The sequence below is a fragment of the Lissotriton vulgaris genome, chromosome 7 (genome assembly GCF_964263255.1).
Source record: "Lissotriton vulgaris chromosome 7, aLisVul1.2, whole genome shotgun sequence".
In the NCBI taxonomy this organism is placed as follows: domain Eukaryota; kingdom Metazoa; phylum Chordata; class Amphibia; order Caudata; family Salamandridae; genus Lissotriton; species Lissotriton vulgaris.
This window is the reverse complement of record NC_141695.1, coordinates 468,859,942-468,875,877: the sequence shown is the minus strand read 5'-3', so window position 1 is coordinate 468,875,877 and position 15,936 is coordinate 468,859,942. Positions and strand designations below refer to the sequence as shown.

The 15,936-nt window shown below is 42.9% G+C and overlaps 1 protein-coding gene across 1 annotated transcript; it reads right to left on the bottom strand.

Moving 5' to 3' along the window:
• Positions 1-5,289: 5,289 nt before the first annotated feature.
• Positions 5,290-6,237, bottom strand: LOC147701887 (olfactory receptor 5V1-like). Its single transcript, XM_086929385.1, has one exon. It carries the CDS (start codon positions 6,235-6,237, stop codon positions 5,290-5,292), a length of 948 nt encoding a protein of 315 aa, XP_086785511.1.
• Between the last annotated feature and the right edge of the window lie 9,699 nt (positions 6,238-15,936).

Below are 15,936 nucleotides of genomic sequence, written 5' to 3'. Positions count from 1 at the left end.
ACAATCCACACGTGGTTAGATTCAAGAACGTTTATTCAGTTCAATATTTCACAGGTGCTCCCAGCTTGACAGGACGGAAACTCCGAACATTCTACTGCTGCCTTCAAGTGACAGCTAGGGCCATACCAAGTGGGAAGGAAGCGGGAGGGGGAACAAATGGGAGAGGGAGAAACCAAGTGCAAAGCTACAACACATCACTCTGATTTTGTCGTCAAACTCCTCAGGTTTAGGCATTTGTATTCCCAATAAATTCGAGATGTCAAAGCAAGCAGCAAGTGTAAAACACAAAAAAGATGTTATTCACAAAAGGAAATGCCTTGCCAGATCAGCTTATGCACGTAAAAAGGCCAAAATCGCGAGGTCACATTTTTTTAATAACCGTCGACCTCTGGTCTTAAATGGGGTAGGTACTGATGTTCCTGAGGCTAATATCAGCTCACATGGCGAGGAAATTGGTACTAGCATAGACAGCGCTGTGTTAGATATAACAACGGGGGAAGCTCTTTCAAATACTGCTGAGGGGGTTATTGAGGGACAGTTGGGCGAGTCAGGGAAGCATCAAGGGGGTGACGAAGAATTCCACAAAATGGTTTGGGTTACATTAAAACAGCTTTTAACTCCCCTGGAACTTAGACTTACTCGTATTGAAAACAACCTGCTAGAAATGGATAAGACCATTGTCACTCTAGCAAGTCTAAGCTTAAAACAAATGGAAGCTAACATCTCTAAGGGTGATGAGCGTACCTCACAGGCCCCGGTGCTAGATGCACCGGCCCCCCCTCCCCCAAATCCCAAACCTATACCCAAACCCCGCACAAAGGTCTGTACCCCTACAGTTACTATCCCACAAACCACTATCCCAAACCATCGCCCCCCACTAGGCACAGTACCATCTAAACAGAGGGCTCAGGCTATAGTCCACCAACCTAATAAGTCAGTGAACATGCGTACTCATTCCCAGGGTCCTAGTCGACCTAATTTTCGTGGGGGTTTTATAGATTTACCACCAGATGCCAGGCCATATGTCATAGTGTTAGCTGGTGTGCCTGCCTTGCAGCCACATTCTCAAGAGAATCATTGGTCACTAAAAAACAAGGTTATTTACTGGCTTAATGTAAATAGACAGCTACCAAACCACCTAAGAAGTAACATACTAATGGTACGTAGGGTACCTTGGGTAGGCCCCACGCCTAAGTCCATTGCTGGCGACTGTATTGTGGTTTCCTTTGCAGATCCCTGTACAGCTCAACATCTATGCTCATGGGATGTACGAGGCAATAATTCAACCATCGTTGTCAGACCTCTCACCTTCTTTTACCCCCCACGGCAGAACGTTAATCTAGGGGGGAACTGGATGACAGTCAAAAATACCATACGGGGTGGACGAAGGGATGGTTGGCCAGGTCAAAATGGTTGGTGGGAAGGGGTTCCCACTTCCAATATGTTCGGTTGTTTGGATGAGGTCGATTGACATGGGGGGGTCGACGTTTCAGTTGATAATCCCGAACCTACTCCCACCCAGGTGATTCTTCCCCCTACCCCCTTAGAAGCATGTGTAGACTGTCTTGCTCCCTCTGAAGGTTCACGACCAGCCCTTAGTTATGTAACTAGACACACCGAGACCAGGGTGGAAGACTTAAGCCTACCAGAGGTAATTTCGCCTAGTAGTCCAGTGGAATCACTTAAGGTGGTTTCCTGGAACATAGCAGGGTTAAGGGGTCGCTTGGACAATGATGATTGGGTTGATTTTATCGACATTTATGACATTGTCGTTTTCCAGGAAACCTGGGAAACCGTTCCCTTATTTAGAGCAGGTTACCTGAACCATTATAAGCCTGCCATACAGGGCCCAAAGGGTAGGGCCTCTGGAGGCCTGGTGGTATGGATTACAGATTCCCTGGGATTTCAATCTAAGGAAATCATGGTAGATAATGCTGACCTTCTATGTATTAACCTCAGCAAGGGTAATAATGAGGGCATTGTACTAATCAACATCTATGCCCGAGGCAGCCAGGGCGGCCGTAAGCAACCGGTTTTGAATGACCTAGATTACCTCCTTAAAAAGTTTAGCGGTGACCGCTTTATCCTAGTGGCAGGCGATTTGAACTGTTCATTTGAACCCATTCTTAGTCTGGCTGAAGATGTGGGAACTGACAAGGACACTGCTTGGAATATCCCCCCTCGCCGCACCCCGTCCGACAAATCTGGCAAACCAACCTTTGATAATGGGACCAGTGTGAGTCGAATCGACTACATACTGGTCAAAGTAGATTTTTGGTCATCTGTGATAGATATGGAGGTAGAGGCTAGGCCAGAGAGTGACCACAACCCCCTCTCCTTAGGTCTTAGGGTCCCCGGATTGGGTGATGGACCCCTGGTAACAACATGCCCAACGTCTGAGATAATTTTGTGTAACAACAGAAGACGGGTTAAATGGCCTAGGATCATAGCTGATCCTGAGCTCATCAAGGAAATAGAGGAGGTGGTTTTAGGTACAAGGGGTAAGATGTCGGACCTACCCCCCTCTAGTGGGGTCGACTCTTTAATACCAACCTCCATGAGAAGTGTTTCACGAAACTCAAAAGCCTGCTTACTAAGCCATCGAACAATAAGGTAGTTAAAGTCCGTAAAAGATGGTATAATAAGAGTTGTAGGGAAGCGCACAGTAAATTAATAGCAGCAGTTAAATCGAGGATCTCCAATGATATCAAGAATGCTAGGCTAATCTATAAACAGGTTTTATGGACAGCTAAGAGGGAATGGGATGACTCATATTGGTCAGAACTACTCTTGGCGTGTAAATCGTCTAACCAAGTGAAGTTCTGGGAGACTGTCAGGTGGGGCAGGGACCTGGATTCCCAATCTCCCGTTAACCATGTCTCTGCCTTGGACTGGGTGGGTTTTTATGCCGCCCAATTTAAAGATTTGAGTGCCGTGCCTGATTTATCAATCAAGCCTGCACTGGGATCACTGCTCATTAATTCTGGGGCTTCACTCACATTCTCCTCTTTAGACACGGTGCATGCAATTGGTTCTGTTCAGTCAGGTAAAGCTCCGGGACTAGATGCTATCCCTGCAGACCTTTTCAAATTGAACCCTAATGTATGGGTCCCGTACATCACTATGTTGGCCATTGCTATCCCAGCAGGGGCCAGGATCCCGCAATCCTGGAAAGGGGCAGAGATCTTGCCAATATTTAAAAAAGGGGATCGTTCATTGCCAAACAACTATCGCCCCATAAGTCTGATCGATTCACTCCAAAAAATAGTTTCAAGAATGGTTCTCGTAAGAATTCAGGGATGGATAGAGCAGAATAATATACTTTCCCCCATGCAAGCAGGGTTTAGACTGGGCACCAGTACTATAGATCAGGTGTTCAGACTCACTATGCTTTATTGGAAGGTGGTTCTTTTGGGTGGTGGGGTCATCTATGCTGCATTTGTGGACCTCAAGTCGGCCTTCGACTTGGTTCCAAGAGCGAAACTATGGGAAGCACTAAGACTTATGGGCATTCCTGTTGAACTCTTGGAATTAGTCATGAGATTACATGAGGACAACTTTGCCCGAGTGAGGTGGGGCAAGCAGGGTCAGGTGACCAGCAGCTTCCCGGTTCAACGCGGGGTGCGCCAAGGATGCCTGCTGGCCCCCACCCTGTTTCTCCTCTTTATCAACCAGGTTGCTGAATTCTTTAATAACACTCAGACTGATGCACCATCACTGGGCAGGTCTAAATACCCGTTGTTAATCTTTGCCGACGACACCCTGCTCCTTTCTAAAACCCGGAGTGGGTTGCAGACAGCTTTGAATAGGTTTGCTGAGTTCTGTAGGATAAATGATCTACAGATTAACGTAGATAAAACCAAATTTATGGTCTTTAGTAATAAAACCCCGGTTAAAAGCTCTGTTAGTCTGAACGGTGTTTCGATTGAACAGATGAAGGCTATGACTTATTTGGGTGTGACCCTTGATTACCAACTCAGCTGGAAACCACAGATCGAGGCACTAAATCTTAAATTTGTCTGTCTTACGGGTTGTCTATTGCAGGAACAGAAGAAATCCTTGACTAACGTATTACCCCAGCATTAAAGATATATGAAGTTAAGATCAATGCAGCCACCTTGTATGGGGCCGACATATGGGGCTACAAGGATTTGTCTGTTCTGATCACAGCCCAGAACAGGTTCCTGCGGAATCTGGTAGGGCTACCACAGTCCACACCTACCAAGCCACTGCTTTTAGACCTAGGTTGCAAACCCCTAGATGAGATGGCTCGGTTTCGTCTGATGGCACTTTGGCGACGGCTCTGGACGACCACAGAGCTTAGCCTCTTTGCTAGTGAATTGGAGGAGGTTAAATCACAGTGGGGTGCCCATAGAATCCCCTGGCTTAGGGAAGTCAAACGTGTCTTGTATGCAATGGGCCTTCGCGAGCTGTGGATAAACCCGGGGTGTTCTATTTTCCCTTCAAAACAAGATTTTAAAGACCAATTTTGGGCATCGGCTAAATCTACTGCAGTTATACATTCCTCAGACACCAACTTGACAGGGCTTTTTTAACACACAAACTGACACCTTCCCTAGAGCCTTATTGGGATTTGATCTGCAAAACCTTGGATCGGAAATTGTATCATCAGTTTCGCGTAGGGACACTCCCCATTAATTCCTTTACTGTAAAGTGGGCTGGGAATGTAAATAATAAGTGTCCCTGGTGTCCGGATCAAGTGGAAAGTATTGGCCATTTATTTTTTGCCTGCCCCGCCTATCGAGCCCCTAGACTAAAATGGCTGAAACCTTTATGTAGTAGATTGGATTGTGGGGGCCACCTTGAAGCCCTGCAGAAGTTTCGTAATATTAGATCTGAGTTTATTGTGGTCTGTGTGGCCAAGTTTTTGGGAACGGCGTGGTTGATTCGTATTAAGAAATTGAACACTTATTTAACTTGAATGACAATGTATGAAGTCCCCCCTGTATGTTTACAAATTTTCTAAATAACAAGGGTTATGATTGTTGTTTTTATCATATATTATGTACTGTATGTTGTCTTTTATGAATTTTATTTCGAAATAAAGACAAATGAACTGAACTGAATAAAGCCCCACCACTTTGTGTGCGCTTTTGTGATGCACATAAGGCAGCCTCTTAGAGCAGAGTCTTTGATTAATGGCAACGCATCCTGTTTGCTGTCTGCACCGGTCTAGGGTAAGGCAATGAGCTCAGTAAGGGCAGCAACAGTCCTGCAGTGGTGAAATCCCCAGAAGAACGCAAAAGGATTTTGTGGCTCAAATGAACATTACATTTTAATATTTCTATTCTGCACTATTGTTTTATACACCATTTTCCTCAATGCCCCTTTGATCTCCTTGTTTCGTAGACTGTAGATAATGGGGTTCAAGGTTGGAGTGACCACAGTGTAGATGACGGGGATCAGTTTCTCCTGCGCTAGTGAATAACTGGAGTTTGGACGCAGGTACATGAAGAAGGAGGTCCCATAAAAAAGGCTGACCATGATGAGATGAGACGTGCAGGTGGAGAAGGCTTTACGTTGACCAGCTTTAGTACGTATTTTTAGTATGGCTGAGATGATTTGGATGTAAGAGATGAGAGTGAGCAGGAAAGATCCAAAGCCATACAGACCCCCAACTACAAAGAGCACCATTTTGTTTGTGTGTGTATCAGCACAAGCCAGGTTCAGCAATGGTGGGATGTCACAGAAGAACTGCTTCACCTGATTTGAGGAGCAGAATGGGAGTTGGAAAGTGAAGACTGTGTGCACCATGGAATTGAGAAAGCCACTAAGCCATGATATGCTCACCAGCGAATGACATACTAACCTACTCATAATGATGTGGTATCCTAAGGGGTTGCAGATGGCAACAAACCTATCATAAGCCATGACAGCAAGTAGAGTGCATTCAATACTACCGAGTGCAATAAAGAAGTATAGCTGGGCAGCACAACCAGCATAATAGATGGAATTTCGCTTGGCTAGGAAATTCTCTAACATTTTTGGGATGGTCACAGACGTGTAGCAGATTTCAAGAATGGAAAGATGACGAAGGAAGTAGTACATGGGTGTGTTGAGACGAGGGTTAGTCCAGGTGATGGTCACAATGAGAAAGTTACCCATTAACATGGAAAGATAGAGTGAGAGGAACAGAACAAACAGGGTGATTTTAAGCTCTGGGACGCTAGAGAAGCCAAGCAAAATGAATTCTTCCAAAGTGGTCTTGTTTTGCATGCCTTGATCAGGTGATTATGTAGTTTCTGTAGGGAATTAAAAAGGGAAAATATTATTCATGGGAACAGCAGATTATATTGAGTAATAAATATTGTTAAGAAGCATGTATTTCATACAACAATTTAGCAAGCTAAAATACTTATTTTTCAAATTACATTTAATTCAATAAAATATAAAAATGCATCTCTATTTTTCTATTCTCTCCCTCCTCCCCCACACACTCTTGCCCTTATTTGCTGCCCTTTCTTCTACCCTGTTTGTGCTCATCTCTTTACTTCATGCTGTCATTTTCCCCTTGTTTCAAACACAGGACTTAAAGGTGCGGTGGAGTCTAATTTAAATGCTTTCATCTAGTTAAGTGTCCTTTATGATGTTCCTTTAGGTTTTGTTGTAGATGTTTAGTATTTTTATACATACATATCCTGTGTTGGTATGGCCCATTTAAAATGTTGGAATGTTTGTATTTGAAGAGAAGATTTGAGAACTGTGGCTGAGCTGGGAACATAGTACTGGGCTGTGGTTGGAATTTCATCCTTCAAATAACGAAGTCACCGACCTCTGCTGCCTCTACAGTCTTATTTGTTTCTACATAATGATCTTTACATTGGCGATGATCTCGTTTGGAATTCTAGGAGAAACTTTAACACTTTCTGCTTATTTGTCAATAAAGTTGTATCCCTTCTTCTGAATTAGGTTTCTGTTCATTTACCTAGTCAGATACTTTCCTTTCAAACCTTATGGGAGTATTTTAGGTTTTGTTGTTGTTGGGAGTGCCCAGCTATTCCTTCTTGAATGATGTATTTTATTCTCAACTGTACATTGGAGAAGAGCACCATTTGTTTTAAGACTGAAATTGCCATCTAACCGTGCACCTCTTACTGCATTACTTAGAAGATGCATATTTGTACGGTTGGGTGTAGTGAGACATTTAACTTCACACTGTAATTGGTTATGGTCGTGTGTAGCTTGTGTACCCTGTTAGCAGCCAGATTCATAACTGCTCGGTCGTGTGCAGCGCGTGTACCCTGTTAGCAGCCAGAATCATAACCAGGGGCGGCTTGTGAATTTTTAAAATGGTGAGGCATAAAAGCCCCAACTGAAGTGAGTGAGCCTGACTATTCCTAGGTGGGTGTTGGGGGAAGTAGCACATTGGTGCATTTTTTTGCCACAGCATACACAAACAATTGGCCCAGAAGTTATATTCTTTAAGATGCAGTTCTTAAGTGGTGCTTGTTAAATATTCCTATAAGGCACTGTAAAACAACATGGAGTCACAACCAAATACTGCCTCAAGCAAAACCAAATTCATGGCACATTTTAAATCGGGCTGTGTTTATAACCTCCCTCACAAACCTTCCTGACAGAGAGGCATACACATTTTGAGCAGAAAACTGGAAGCAGACATAACTTACAAAATTAATTCACTTATAGATGTGGTGGCCTACTAAGTGCCTCCCCTCACCCCAGTACATGTTGTAATGATTTTCAATAAATTATAACTTTTGATGGGGGTTGATGAGCTCAGGGACCATTGAAAGTGATGGAATTCTATCACCTATATGAACTATTTATAAAAGTCGGCTTTAGCAGTCTGGTGACCCTGACTTGCCAACTTGCTGGCGCATTATCAGTCACTGTTAGTAGATATGTGTAACCATTTAGGGGGACATCACGATATTGGTTACAGGATCACACAGACAGCATTGCAATACAATCAAAGGTAAACATTTTTTAAGTATGCCCATTTGCCTGAGAAATCATCTGCCCCGTTAAAGGGCCCACAAAATAGACATGCATGGAATGTAGATTGTCAGAGCGAGGACACATGCCAGGCCACGTAAGCCCACAGTGGATGCTATGTTGCCAAGTGCAACATGTAAAGCCTTAAGACAGGTATAATAAAGAAAGGTACAATCAGGGTATGATTTGCCAAGCGCTTCCACCACCGACAAAATGCCTATTCAAACTAAAAATGTATCACAAGTTCAAAGCACCACTTTATGCTGCAAGCGCTGCCCTTTGTAAAAACTGCTGAGCTCACACACTAAACAACGTTTACAATTTTGGCCATTAGAGTGACAGTTTGGCTAGCAGGGTAGGTCTGTGAACCCGGCCTTTGTGTCTGGGGAGGGTTGGATGTTCTAAGATGGCCCTAGCTACATCCCCGGGTCCACACTGGCTCATCGGTATGAAAAACAAGAAAACATGAGGTGAAGGAAACACCTGCTGTGTCGACCAAGCGGATTAGGGGAGCACTCCATAACAGGGGCATTGCTGTTAAGGTAACTCCAACACAAGAATCCCCTTCACACTCTGCATCAATTAATAAAGCTTTAATGTAGGAATAAGTCAGACATGTACCAGTTGAAAGTTATAATGTGTACTTGAGTCGGGTAAGCTGCGTCATTCACAAAAGGGCTACTCATGCAGGCATTTTCTACGTGTACGTAATGTGGATAAGGACGGGGAAGGTTCGAGCCTGCCTTGAGCAAGATGCCTGCCCTGGTCTGGCTCGACCATAGGTCCTACTTTTTTTTAATTCTCATTAGTTATTTATTAAACGTTACAACATGTAAACTTAAACACCTGCCAGGTCGACCCATCGGATTAAGGGGAGTTTATATATTAAATTTCTAGTTAAAGTGCCTGCCCTGAAATAATAAAAATACATTAAATATGTACTTGTCGTCGACGCTTCTTCATCATCTGCTCCTGGCTGACCCATTACCAGGCCGTGCTTCAGAGTTTCGGTGTTGGCATGCACACGTCAGAGACCACCTGGGGTCAATTTCAGAAGTGCCTGCTGCTTGTGCACGGCTTTACACCCCGTCTTCTCGTTCACCTCAGATAATTATGAAATACTGAGACTCGAGCTTTTTACACATTCCTGTAACTACAACAGATAGCCTTTGATTCCCGTACAATAAGCATTCTGTGTCATGCGTCTTGTCAGTTCGTCCCCGCGATTTTCCCCTACACACTCGAGAGTTCGAATCTGGTTTAGATGGCAGTTACAGATTGTGTGTGGCAGTTCACAATGAAATTCTACTTGACAAGTTGGACACAAATCTAAAAATAAATGGCTCCCCGTCGTGAAAGCTATCTATAGAGACACTCATAGCGAATTAAACAAAAAGGATTAGTGAGAAAGCGGTCACAGTTCAATTCAAAAGATTTTTTGCACAAAAAGGTTGAGAGAAAGAGAGCGTCGTCTCTAAAAGGAGGGGGGCTTACGCGGTTAGAAAGATGACATTTTCATACCTCTATATAGGGTGAGTAGTTCTAAACCTGGGAAGACAAAACAGTGTTTGTGATAAACTTTGAAAAATGGAACTCTGGGGTTAGAAATGGAGGTACCTCGTACGAGGTCTTACCTAGAGTTCGTATGAATTTTACTCCCTCAGAGGGATTGGACTTATAGTCCCAGGCTGTAGGGGTATCAAAATATAGCATTAGAGAAAGTTACTTTTAAAGTTACCCGTGTTTGCAGACAAATACCGTTTAGCTCTCACCCGCGTGGGAAACTGATTCCGCGTCTGTGCTGGCGCTGCCCTCTGGATGCCGGAATCACGTTTCCGGCTGGGTTTTGAAGGTGACGTGCAGTCGTTATAGAAAGAGGACTTACCAGTGCTCGTAATATTGATTTGTGAAAATGGTAAATATTTATTGAAGTATTACCAGGTTATTCTCTTATTATCGAGCAGTGCGGTTCAGCGAACAAAACGGTGCGGTTCAGCGAACAAAATGGTGCCATGAAATATCATCATTCAGTCCATGTTTGTTTGTCTTGAGTCGATCCACCCAGCGTTGTTCTCTCTCGTAGAGCACTTTCTCTACATTGGGGGTGTTCTCCGGTAGTCTCTCAATGACAGTCCATTTTAGTTCTTCAATACTGTGTTTTTGTTCCACAAAATGTGAACAGAGCTTCGTTGTGTTTTTTTGAAGTCGGATATTGCTCTTGTGTTCACCTATCCTTAGTTTCACCTTCCTGCATGTCATCCCGATGTACTTTTTTTCGCAGGGACAGGTAACCATATAGATCACATGCGATGAATTACAATTGCTGTGCTGTTTTTGTATCCACTTTAGTGTTGGAGTTAAATATAACACTTTTGTACTGGTCGTGGATTTGCAGGCCAAACATGACCCGCAAGGATAGTGTCCTGTCACTGGCGCCATGTGTGCATCTCTTATTGGTTTTTCAAAGGACAGTTGTCTTGGTCGAGTGTGGACAAGAAAATCACGAAGATTCTTTGTTCGTTTATTGGCAAAACGCGGTTTTGGCCAGTCGTATTTGCCTGTATTGAGAATTTGCCAGTTCTTTTTAATTAGTTTGTTTACTTGGTAAGACACTGGACAGAAAGTTGTTACGCAGGTCATGAGATCTTCAGTTGGTGCCTTTTCGTAACTGGATAAGAGACTTTCTCTCGGTTGGTTCAAAGCCCTCTTACGACATTTCGATACAATAGATGGTTTGTATTCTCTCTTTAGTAGTCTCTCGCTAAGTTCTTTTGATTGTACTTGGTAATCGGCCATCTGGCTACAGTTCCTTTTGAGGCGTAAAAACTGGCTATATGGCAAGTTATCTCTTAGCGGTTGGGGGTGGTAACTCTTGTAAGATAACAAGCTGTTTTTCGCAGTTGGTTTTCTGAATGTTTTTGTCTCTATGTTGTTCTCTTTTATATAGATGGTTAAGTCCAGAAAATCGATACTATTTGTATCCGCAGTGTGGGTAAAGTGTAGCCAGCGATCTCGTGTGTTCAGCCATTCCATGAATTGGTTCAAATCTTGATCATTACGCCAAATCAGCAAAACGTCGTCAATATAACGTTTCCAGTAGAGTATACTGGAAACGAAGGGATTGTCCACTGTCGGAACATTTTTGGTTTCAAAATTGCTCACACAGAGTCCAGCCACTGCCGGCGCAAAAGCACTCCCCATTGAAGTGCCATGGCTCTGTAAGAACAATTGGCCATCATATTCAAAGTAGTTCTCTGTTAACGCCAGCCGGCAACATTCTAGGACAAAGTGTCTCGGGGTGTGAAAATTCCTCCATAAACAGGACATCTTCAAGCATTTCCAGAGTCTCCTTTTGGGGAAGGCTAGTATATAGGGATTCGACATCCAGACCCACTAACAGCATAGTGGTTGGGTCGAAGGTTTTGTTTTTCAATTGATTTAACAAATTCCTTGTGTCCTTTAGATAGGCTGGAGTCTTTTGTACCAAAGGCTGGAGAAATTGATCAGCAAATTTAGATAGTGGCTCCAAAATTGATCCTATACCCGATACTATCGGGCGCCCGGGGGGCGGGATTCTGTTCTTATGTGTTTTGGGAAGGGAATAGAAAAACTGAATTTTTGGATCTGGTGTTAGTAAAAATTCCGCCTCTTTTTTGCTGATCCATGAGTGCGTCTCAGCTTCATACACCATAGTTGCAATTATTGTTTTCAGTCTAGGTGTTGGATCTGAATCGATTTTGGTGTAGAATTTTTCATCTGCCAGTAGTTTCAGGCATTGATTTCTGTATCCTTCTTTTCCCAAGATAACAATGCCACCACCCTTATCTGCGGGTTTAATTACAATTTCTTCATTAGACTGGAGCTCCTTTAGGGCTTAGCGTTCTAGTCTTGTCAGATTCTGAAAAGGCTTTTTGGTATTTTGTTGAATTTTGTCAATTCCAGTGAAGATGGCCTGTTCAAAGGCTTGGATTTCGATAGGCACTGCACTACTTGGTGGAGTAAAGGATGACTTCTTGCGCAAGTTGGTGTCTCCTTCTTGGGTTAATGGGGGTGACCCGGAGAAGTGTGCTTTAAGTTTCAGGGTTCTGCAAAATTCTGATAGTTCGCACTTCAGCTTGAAGAGATCTAAAGTGGGGGTCGGTACATAGCCGAGTCCTTTATTCAAGACTTTTTCTTGTTCTTTAGACAGAGTTATCGTACTTAGATTCACTATTAGTGACTCGTTTTGCTCGTTCCTGGTTTGGCTGTTGTCATGCTCTGAGTTTTACATGTGGTTGTTGGTCTTGCCAAGTTATATTTCTTCTCCTTCCTCTTTGGTTCTGGCCTCGTAATAAAAAAGAATCCTGATTTTGATTATTCATTCCTTGTAGTGGCATTCCCATCATATTATGCATTTGGTGTGATCCTTGGTTGTAAGGATTCATCCAACCGGGGAAAGGTTGCATGTATGGTTGGAAGAATTGCATAGGGGCGCCCATAAACTGTTGTCTCGGCCATCTGTTACCTCTTCTTTGAGGTCGAGATCGGAAGTTTCGAAAATTTCCTTTTCCTCTTCTTGAGCCTTAGTCTTCGAATCCCGTCTCTGATCCTTCGGAGGAGTTCCACCCATCTGAATCATTGTCTATATTGGATTCAGGTGTTTTGTAATCTGTTTTGCTATATGGGTGCATCTTCTCCTGACTGAATTTCTTCAGATCTTTACTTAATTTTTGTAACTTGCTTTGCATCAAGTATTCTTCAGTTTCGGATATCTCTTTATTTAGTTCTTCTAGTCTCTTTTTAAAGACAGCTGGTTGTATACCTTTCTTAAGTTCGGCTTCACAGGCTTGTATCTGTGTTAATAAAGCATCAGACAGTCTTTTGTCAGTTTTTACTATCAAAACAAGATAGTCAAGGGTGCATTTCCACGAGTTTGCTGACCAGTCTCTCCTAAACGCAAGATCATGAAGAAAGATTCTGGGGGCATTGGTGATCCAAAGTCCTCGTGGTGCTGTTTTGGATCGCAAATATTCAGTCATTATGATGGCATGTATGGCTGTTCTGATTTGTTCTTGATTTTTGGCCGTGAGACTTTCCCAATCATCAGTTTGAGCCAAAGCCTGAGCCAAGTCTGCATTTTGAAGTAGAGGTTGTGCCGCTAAGATTTCACTAATATCACTCTCCGTAAAACTCAAGCCACTTGTATCTTCCATGATAGATATTCTGTTAATGTCTTGGTTTCTTGACCGAAGTCAGAGAAGTTATCCCACAGCTGTGCGCTGCTTATAACGTGTTTATCAAAATGAGCGAAGAGGAATGATTGTCCTATCAGTTCCCCGGAACATACATAGGTTAATCAAAGAGGATAGGACACTTGTAACCACTTTGCCAGGAGATGTATATTGTAAAACCCTCATAAACGCCGTGTTATTCGAAGTAGCGGTTTATCTTGTTCTCCACCCCACACAAGCGTTATGGCAGTAGTCATTGGGTTAGACAACTTGTGCTTTTGCCAGCCTCGCCCGAGGCAATCTCCGGTGTATCGTGGCAGTATCCAGAGAAAAAAAGAAGTTTGTAACCCACTGGTAAGGTAGAAGTTAAAAATAGTCTCCAATCAACGATTTGGACTTTAATAATGTCGTTGGATAACTATAATAAAAATTGTAACGGGTATGCTATAGGGACTGAGTTAAGGGTCCTCAGCATATCACTTTAATCGAGTACGTCGACATGTTTCAGCTCACTGGGCCCGTAGGTCTATGGAGCTTTCGTCAGGACACAAAAAAAACACATACAATACACAAAATATATAAAGTATTTTCACTATTTGTGAAATGAAACGGGTGACTAAAATTTGATAGTCTTACCACTCAGGTTCAGCATTCACCACCTAAGAACGAGAAATGGGTCAGTACCTGGCATTATTTTTAGTGGTCAGAGCATGCTACATTTCTATGCTTCGGGTGTATTAAATTTACACATTTACTATTGTTCAGTACATTTAGTGAAAGCTATCTATAGAGACACTCATAGCGAATTAAACAAAAAGGATTAGTGAGAAAGCGGTCACAGTTCAATTCAAAAGATTTTTTGCACAAAAAGGTTGAGAGAAAGAGAGCGTCGTCTCTAAAAGGAGGGGGGCTTACGCGGTTAGAAAGATGACATTTTCATACCTCTATATAGGGTGAGTAGTTCTAAACCTGGGAAGACAAAACAGTGTGTGTGATAAACTTTGAAAAATGGAACTCTGGGGTTAGAAATGGAGGTACCTCGTACGAGGTCTTACCTAGAGTTCATATGAATTTTACTCCCTCAGAGGGATTGGACTTATAGTCCCAGGCTGTAGGGCTATCAAAATATAGCATTAGAGAAAGTTACTTTTAAAGTTACCCGTGTTTGCAGACAAATACCGTTTAGCTCTCACCCGCGTGGGAAACTGATTCCTCGTCTGTGCTGGCGCTGCCCTCTGGACGCCGGAATCACGTTTCCGGCTGGGTTTTGAAGGTGACGTGCAGTCGTTATAGAAAGAGGACTTACCAGTGCTCGTAATATTGATTTGTGAAAATGGTAAATATTTATTGAAGTATTACCAGGTTGTTCTCTTATTATCGAGCAGTGCGGTTCAGCGAACAAAATGGTGCGGTTCAGCGAACAAAATGGTGCCATGAAATATCATCATTCAGTCCATGTTTGTTTGTCTTGAGTCGATCCACCCAGCGTTGTTCTCTCTCGTAGAGCACTTTCTCTACATTGGGGGTGTTCTCCGGTAGTCTCTCAATGACAGTCCATTTTAGTTCTTCAATACTGTGTTTTTGTTCCACAAAATGTGAACAGAGCTTCGTTGTGTTTTTTTGAAGTTGGATATTGCTCTTGTGTTCACCTATCCTTAGTTTCACCTTCCTGCATGTCATCCCGATGTACTTTTTTTCGCAGGGACAGGTAACCATATAGATCACATGCGATGAATTACAATTGCTGTGTTGTTTTTTTATCCACTTTAGTGTTGGAGTTAAATATAACACTTTTGTACTGGTCGTGGATTTGCAGGCCAAACATGACCCGCAAGGATAGTGTCCTGTCACTGGCTCCATGTGTGCATCTCTTATTGGTTTTTCAAAGGACAGTTGTCTTGGTCGAGTGTGGACAAGAAAATCACGAAGATTCTTTGTTTGTTTATTGGCAAAACGCGGTTTTGGCCAGTCGTATTTGCCTGTATTGAGAATTTGCCAGTTCTTTTTAATTAGTTTGTTTACTTGGTAAGACACTGGACAGAAAGTTTTTACGCAGGTCATGAGATCTTCAGTTCATGCCTTTTCGTAACTGGATAAGAGACTCTCTCTCGCTTGGTTCAAAGCCCTCTTACGAAATTTCGATACAATAGATGGTTTGTATTCTCTCTTTAGTAGTCTCTCGCTAAGTTCTTTTGATTGTACTTGGTAATCGGCCATCTGGCTACAGTTCCTTTTGAGGCATAAAAACTGGCTATATGGCAAGTTATCTCTTAGCGGTTGGGGGTGGTAACTCTTGTAAGATAACAAGCTGTTTTTCGCAGTTGCTTTTCTGAATGTTTTTGTCTCTATGTGGTTCTCCTTTTATATGGATGGTTAAGTCCAGAAAATCGATACTATTTGTATCCGCAGTGTGGGTAAAGTGTAGCCAGCGATCTCGTGTGTTCAGCCATTCCATGAATTGGTTCAAATCTTGATCATTACGCCAAATTAGCAAAACGTCGTCAATATAACGTTTCCAGTAGAGTATACTCAAAACGAAGGGATTGTCCACTGTCAGAACATTTTTGGTTTCAAAATTGCTCACATAGAGTCCAGCCACTGACGGCGCAAAAGCACTCCCCATTGAAGTGCCATGGCTCTGTAAGAACAATTGGCCATCATATTCAAAGTAGTTCTCTGTTAACGCCAGCCGGCAACATTCTAGGACAAAGTGTCTCGGGGTGTGAAAATTCCAGTCCTCCATAAACAG

Bases quoted from the DNA above. Each gene is read 5' to 3' on its own strand.
- LOC147701887 (XM_086929385.1), bottom strand. From the start codon at position 6,237: ATGCAAAACAAGACCACTTTGGAAGAATTCATTTTGCTTGGCTTCTCT.